Source organism: Biomphalaria glabrata, chromosome 9 (assembly GCF_947242115.1).
Source record: "Biomphalaria glabrata chromosome 9, xgBioGlab47.1, whole genome shotgun sequence".
NCBI classification, from domain to species: domain Eukaryota; kingdom Metazoa; phylum Mollusca; class Gastropoda; family Planorbidae; genus Biomphalaria; species Biomphalaria glabrata.
In genome coordinates, this window is record NC_074719.1 from 45,159,639 (window position 1) to 45,167,890 (window position 8,252).

General features: G+C 36.1%; 1 protein-coding gene across 1 annotated transcript; it reads left to right on the forward strand.

The window, feature by feature from the left end:
- Positions 1 to 1,101: 1,101 nt before the first annotated feature.
- Positions 1,102 to 8,174, forward strand: LOC106071777 (peroxiredoxin-6-like). Its single transcript, XM_013231943.2, has 4 exons — positions 1,102 to 1,361; positions 3,045 to 3,201; positions 6,143 to 6,360; positions 7,765 to 8,174. Exons 1-4 carry the CDS (start codon positions 1,273 to 1,275, stop codon positions 7,961 to 7,963), a joined length of 663 nt encoding a protein of 220 aa, XP_013087397.1. The 5' UTR covers positions 1,102 to 1,272; the 3' UTR covers positions 7,964 to 8,174.
- Positions 8,175 to 8,252: the final 78 nt, after the last annotated feature.

Consider the following 8,252-nt stretch of genomic DNA (forward strand, 5'->3'; position numbering starts at 1 on the left):
GTTCGGCGACCCCTTTTCACAATCCCCCACTCTGCCGCGACCCCCCCCCCTCCCCGCACACACACATACAGCAATAGAAGACTAGACAATAACAATCCATATTTTGGATCGTCTTAGGCGACCCCTGGCAAATCGTCAATCGACCCCCCAAGGGGGTCGCGACCCACAGGTTGAGAACCCCTGCCGTAGAGTATGTCACATGGTAATACTACAGATAGATAGATCGATCCTTGATCTATTTATTTTTCTTTTGATCTAGTCTAGATTATTTAACAAACAAAATTTTAAAAAATAATAATTTTTAAAAAGCTTATCCAGGAGAAATAACTCGCACTTACATCTATATGTATCTCAATAATGTAGACATTATTTCCCTTATTCAATCTCAAACAAAATAATAGTTGATTGATTAATAGTTTTTTTTTTTTTATTAATTCATGTTTTGTTGTTACAATAAATGATTATTTAATGTTTCAACTTGATCCGAGAATGGGTGTGAGAGAAATAATGTGAACAATTATCTAAAGGTACGAAACCAAACATATTTAGCCGTACCTGTGAATACGGAAAGATTAATTTCCCTTGTTGGCAACAAACAAAATAATTAATTTCCAGTAATTAATTGACTAATTAAGTCTTTTTTTATTGATTCATGTCTTTTCTATGCCAATGAATAATTGTGCAGTTTGAACTTGATCCGAGAATGTGTGTTAAAGAAATAATGTGCACCGGTACAAACTTTACTAGACAGACAAAATGGGTTGATTAGAACAAAATCTAATAAAATACTGAGAAAGACACAAAGATAAAGGTACATTCCTCGTTCCATATGCTAGGACAAATGCGTAGGCCTACAAATGCTCCTTCTTCTCTATAATAGTGCTATTATAGCTACCCAGGAAACAACTGACTTAGCAGAATTTGGGTCATTGGTTAATAAATATGACTAAATACATGACGCGTATGACGTTGTCATCTATAGATTTGTAAAAAAATAACAGCATTTTTATCTTCTTTCAAATCTTGGTATTTTCTGCGCCACCTTTCTTGTGTGATAGCATTTGATAGAGCTCTAAACGTGTCTATACTGCTATTGACCTAGAGCTAGATCACAGACCTATATATACTAGATCTATAGTCTATGTATATCTCTACAGATCTAGGGCAAAACATTGGAAGATTGGTATTCTATATCTAGCCATTCTAGGGTATAGACTATCTCAATAGAATAATAAATCTGTTTAATAACCTTTAGTCTTTAGGATTATTAAAATGGTGAATCTTGGCGATATTTTTCCAAATTTTTCTGCTGACACTTCTGATGGTAAAATTGAGAAGTTTCATGATTGGATAGGAGATTCGTAAGTTCAAAAGTTGATCACTTTAACTTTAAGTTTTTCTTTTATTACTTTTAATTTCTATTTTATTACAGAATAATGCCTGCCATGGATACTCTAGTCTCTAGTTACAACTTACACTCAAAGTCAAGTACTGGTTCAACTGGTTGTTGCACAAAAAAAGTAGCCCCCCCCCCCCGCCCCTTTCTACTCACTACTGCCTAGGCTCTTGATCACTTGGTGTCTAGTTCTAGAGTCTTAGTATAGTGGAGGAGATATACTAGTAGTATATATTCTAGATCTTGAGTACTCTGGCTCAGTGACTGTCTCTAGAGTGCAACAATCGGGTTCCTCATTTCTCTTATTAAATGGAGAAGTAACACAATATTATCCCCATTGGCTATTGGGCGACAAAAAGTCCCCATCACTGGCATCAGACTCCACTTCATGACCAGAAAATGGGAGTTTGGTGTGCCATCTCTGCGTCACAGATTGTCACATTTTGGGACTGATATCTCTGCATCACAGATTGTCACATTGTTGGACCAATATTATTTCTTCTGTGGAACGAACTGTTAGTCAAGGGTTTTGACCTCCCTGTTGACCTGAATCGTAGGGCTAGAGTGTATGCAAATAACCCATCATGCACATTAGGTAACGTGAAAAACAAATTTCTCACTGAATTTCCCAGTATCTCACCAACTGAATTGCAAAGATTGTTCACTAATATGCTGCAATGCGCAGGATACCACTTTCAGCAACTCTTGTAACTTTACTAACATTCCAGTAGTAAGTAGAGTAGAGAGTAACATCTTACATAGAATTACATTTTCTCATTACTTTCCCATTGAGGGGAGGCGCAGTGGCTAAGCGGTAAAGCACTTGATTTCCAAACCGGGGTTCGAATCCTGGTGGAGACTGGGATTTTTTTTTTATAACGGGATCTTCGGGCGCCTCTGAGTCCACCCAGCTCTAATGGGTTCTTGACATTATTTGGGGAAAAGTAAAGGTGGTTGGTCGTTGTGCTGGCCACATGACACCCTCGTTAACCGTAGGCCACAGAATCAGATGACCTTTACACCCCGAAAGGTCCTTTGATCTGCAGGACCGTTGGGGCACTACGCAAGATCTGTTAACCTTCTTTCTCCATTCTTATCTCTCATTTGTCTTTGATATAATTTCATTCGGATGTTCCTTCTGAAATTATTGAAGCCTACCTGGGTGGACCACTGGTCGTGCGGTTTGCGCGCTGGACTGTCGTTCGGGTTTATCAACGGTCGAAGGTTCAAACCCTGCCTGCTCCCATCCCCCGTCGTCCTGTGGGAGGTTTGGACTAGGAAGTAAACTATCTTCAACTCTGAAGGATTATCCGAATTATGTAAAACATTTTACTTCGGGGGCCGATTTTGAGTTTGTGTTTTTACACAAAACTGTCTTTTGTAACCTTGTTATTTTTTAACAATGTTTTAATGTTTTGGATGTTCCATCAGATTACATCCAAACCTCCTGCAGGACAACGGGGGATTACAGTGGGCAGGGTTTGAACTCAGGACCTTCGAGACACCCTAGCGACGATCCAGATCGCATACCATTTGACCTGGCAGCTATTTTTTATTAAATTATCCATATATTGTTTTAAGTATATGTACCATTTTATCTTTTTTTATTCATTATTTCCATAAAAATGTGTTTACACTCTTTTGTTAGGTGGGCTTGCCTGTTTTCCCACCCAGCCGACTACACACCAGTGTGTACCACTGAGTTGGCCAGAGCAGTAAGCCTTGAGCCAGAGTTTAAAAAGAGAAATGTGAAGTTAATTGCACTGTCTTGTGACGGAGTTGATAGCCACATTGGCTGGAGTAAAGTAAGATGTTCTTTTGTCTTTACAATTTGCATCTATGTGTGTATGTGGTGAGTGTAAACAGAACTTTTGATTGAACTGTACGAATAATTTAGAACACGAATCAAAGAACATTTTTTAAAAATTGAAACAATGGAATCATGGTGTTGATATATAGTCATAGGGTTGTAGTTCCAAACAATTAATCCAACTAGAACATTTATTTATATTAATTTTTTAATGGCCTATTCGAATAAAACTTAAGCTCTTTTTTAACAAAAATGAACATAACTTCTGTTGACAATTGTTACTACTGTTGACAATTGTTACTACTGTTGACAATTGTTACTATCAGTGCATATTGTGGTGTGATTGAGGAATGCGTATTGAAAATTAAAGAAAAAGCCAGGAAAATGGTTAAGAGTTTCTGAAACATGGAGAATGACTGAAGTAAGAGCAAAAAAAAGTACAGACCTTTATCAACAGATTTCTGATAAATATTTTTAAAATACACTGGTACGACAAAATAGAAAACACCTAACAGTGGAAGATGGGTGGAAAGAGAAATATAGAGGTGCAGATCTTAGAGAGAAAGTGGAGATTGGTTACACCCTTAGAAAAGATACCAACAACAAAGCTAGACATACCTTAGAGTGGAACCCCCCATGGCACAAGACATAGAGGAAGACCAAAAAAAACATGGCGACACAGTGTACTAGATGAATCCGAGAGGACAGGAAAGAGCTGGGAAGCCATTAAAAAACTAGCAAGATGATAAGTTAAGAGTGTCATGTTTTCTGAACAGCTTTCAACTTCAATGTCGATGTATGTAGAAACACAAAAATGAAATAGAAAATCTTGAACAATTTAAACAAAATACCAAAATACAACTCACTTAAAAAGTTGTAAAATAATGATATTGTCAATTTCTTCTCAAAATTTATGTAAGAGAAAATACAAATAGAAATTCATACTGCATTGGCCCAGGACATTTCCCCAAAAAGGGTATTCTGGTAAATGTTTTATCAGTGATATTGAAGAACAATGCTCAAAGATAAAATACAAAATAAACTTTTTGTTTGAGGACTTCACTTACAAGGGAATTAACTTTCAAGTATCATTAAAGTTTACCCTCCCTATATTAGTTAAGAAACTTGACATTGTCTTCTTTTCATTCTTTGTGATACATGAACACACATGTGACCTCGTGTCATTAATGAGTTTGTGTTTTATGTGCTTTATTGTCCTCTCTGCTCTCCTAAAAATAGACATGCCCGCAGGTGATTGACAAGTGAAAGCTGTACATGTCCTTTGAATTTCTTTCAATAGTTATGGCCAGTACCAAAAATTGGTGTTATATAGAGCAGTGTTCTAGTTGCTGTATTTGTTTGTTTGGTTTCTAAGAAAGAAAATTGTGTTGATGTTATGTTGTTTTTTTTTTCGTTTTTTTTATTATACATTTTTAAAATTATTTATCTCCCTTTATCCTTCTTTTATTATCTGGGCGTGCTACTAATGTTTTGAAAAATGTTTGAATGTTTCGGATGTTCCTTCAGAGTTGAAGATAATTACTTCCTAGTTCAAGCCTCCTGCAGGACGATGTGGGATGGGAGTGGGCAGGGTTTGAACCCTGGACCATCAATAAATCTGAACGACAGTCCAGCGCGCAAACTGCACGACCAGACACAGGAAGTCTGTAGATAGTTGCGAGGCCTGTAAAAAGTAAAGACCTTCTTTTTGTCGTGATGTTTTTACTTCTATTCATTTTTTGGTCTTCCTTTTTTTTTGGTTGTTGTTGTATAGCACACCTTTAATGTGCTTCTTGCATGCTCAGTGTGCTATGGTTCAATCTCTTTTGTGGAGGCTTCTTTGCTGCCTTTTAGGGGCTCACCAAACACAAGTCAGCTCTAGCTGGGTTTTGAACTTCAACCCCCCTTGATAGGTAGCCAAGCAGTGTATGTCTCTCAGCCACAACTCCCTCCAATTTTGCAAAATTCTGTTGAAAGGAGTAATTGACTTTGATAAATAAGCTAGAAACCTAGATAAGTTAATGACTTAAGTTAATATTGCTTCCAAATGGATGTGAATATCAATGGATCCAGACCCATGACATCTTGTCCAGACTATTGAGCCATGAAGAGAATTATATATATATATATATATATATATATATATATATATATATATATATATATATATATATATATATATATATCTTTTTTTTTTTTTTTAAATAAAGCTCTTACAAAGGGAAAGAACTCCATTCTTAAAACTATATCTGCCAATAAAGTAGCAGTTATTTGATTTTTCGATATCAAACAAAATAATTCATTACCAATACTTTGTTGACTAATATATTAGTATTTTTGTTTATTGATTCATGTTTTGTTAGATACAATAAATAATTGTTTAAAGTATCAACCACACCAGAGAATGCTTGTGGGGAAAAATTGTGTTGGCAATTATTGAAGGGGACTAAACACAACAAATTGAGCCATATCTGTGAACACTGAGATATTAGTTACCAGTAATTATTTGTCTAGTTGGTAACTTTTTTTTTTTATTGATTCATGTCTACGTCAATGAATAATTGTGCGAAGTTTCAGTTTGATCAGAGAATGGGTGTGGGAGAAATAACATGTACACATTTTTTACCAGGCAGACAGAGCTTTGAAATAAAATATGTATAAAAATTTTGTAGTGTGTGTGTGTGTTGTGGGATGTTATAATGCAGACAGATGAGACTATGAGTGTTTATGCATAGTGCATATCAGGGAGGTTGCAAGCTGTTTGATGGAAGGAGGAATGAGACACAAAAGAGGACTTATGGAATTATAGAAATTATGTTGGGGGTGGAAATGCATTATAATGTCCACCGTTTTAATGAAGGATGAAAACTTGTTCCAATCAAAATACACATATACTGTTTCTACAGATTAATAATGAGTCAATTTTTTTTTTTCAGGATATTCTGAAGTTTGCCGGAAGCGACAAAACCAAATTGCCGTACCCCATCATTGCAGATGAAAGCCGTGACTTAGCTGTGCAGCTGGGAATGATTGACCCAGATGAGAAGACCAAAGAGGGACTGCCTTTGACTGCCAGGGCTGTCTTCATTATCGGACCTGACAAGAGATTGAAGCTGTCCATCTTGTATCCAGCAACCACTGGCAGAAATTTTAAGTAGGTCTTTTATTTGTGAAAGTTAAATGTGTTTGTGGTAGAAGATATTTGCTGGTGAAGTGAAACTGAATAGGTACTGCTCCATGGCTTGATCTCAGAAGTAAAAAGCTGGCTAGATGTAGAAGAAAAAAATAAGAAGCCAATTGGGTAGAGATGTTGTGTTAACTTCTTTTTTCTCATTTCTTTTTATGTTGGAGGCTTCAGATCAGTAATCCTATATATGCGCTATGGTTTCCAGATCAGACAGTTGTCCATGTAGTATTTCTTCTAGAGGAGGGTTTCAGGGCTAGTGTCTTACTTAGTGGCTTCCAGAACATTTTGTTGTGTCCTGTTCTGAGGCAAACTATTATGCTTTGGTCATGTTGGGATTGCTTATAATCGGCATCATTTTTTCTTGTAATTGGGATTAGAGTTGGTCCATTTCTCATTTATTCTACTCTATATCATTGTCTTCTGGGTAGAGAGGAATTTTCATTTGCTGGCATCATTTTTTCTTGTAATTGGGATTAGAGTTGGTCCATTTCTCATTTATTCTACTCTATATCATTGTCTTCTGGGTAGAGAGGAATTTTCATTTGCTGGTTCATTCTCCCATCTTTGGCCAGTAAGTCTGCTTTTTTTTTCATTGCCTTCTCTTTCAATGTGTGCTGGAACCCAGCTGTCTTAAAGAAAAGTTATGGTTCCTTTTACAAGTTATTATGAAGGAAACTAGTGTGTGAGGAAAACATTGAGTGCTTGGTTAAGTCATGGAACAAACAACTCTAGACTGAAATGTGATGTGTAAGTCACACATTCAACTTGCAATGACCACTATAGTGAATGGCCACTATAGTGACGAACTATCCCAGTGGCGTAGCCAGGGTGGGGGGAGAATTTGAAAATCCCCCACTTGAGTGTTTGAAATTTTTTTTACATTATATATTAAATATTACGCAAAATGTAGGGGTCCCCGAAGAGGTTAAGGCCTTGGGCCCCCCAAATGATAGCCAATTCCTAATCCTAACCACTGAACTATCCTTCAGAAATCATATGGGCTGCAACAAAACATTGTTTGTATGGGAAGAGATGAGTAGATGCTACCTTGTTCTTGCATTGTTTATATAGCCAAGCAGGTATTTAGACTGCACTAATTCTGTCATGAGATCTATACACTTCATACTTATATTTTAACTATTTTCCAATACCTGGATGGCTGCCTGGTGGTGTAGTATGTACTTAGGACTATTATCTCAAACCCTGCCTGCTGGGAGGTTTGAGCTAGAATGTAATTATTTTTAATTCAGAAGAATCATGTAAAAAAATTAAATCTTTTCTATAAAGGGTGTAAGTTTAAACAAATTTAGATAGAATATGAAAAATGTAATTTACCGTTACTTAACCATGTACTTTTTTTTTTTATTTCAGTGAAATCCTGCGTGTGATTGATTCCCTTCAGCTCACTGCAACTAAGAAGGTGGCTACCCCTGTTGATTGGAAATCAGGAGACGATTGCATGGTGCTGCCAACTATTCCTAAAGATGAAGCTAACAAATTGTTCCCTAAGCACCAGGTTGTTCCTCTTCCATCAGAAAAAGAATACCTGCGAAGGACTCCTCAGCCCTGAACAAGTTATCATCAATGCCTTTAGCATTCCTTAATCTGTTTTGTTTTTAAATATTATATTTTGGAGTGATCATATATGCAGTCTTTCTCTACAAAACAATTAATCTTGTAATGCTCATTGTTTTCAATTTTTGTGATTTGTGTAACAAAAAAATGCATTGTTGTTTTTTTTTTTGGTGATGCATCAATAAAATTATTTTTTCAAAATAGAAGTTCTGTTAAATTGCTAATAGTTATTGAATTGGAATTGTATATGAAAATAAGAAAACATTTTTTTCTATTGGCTTTTT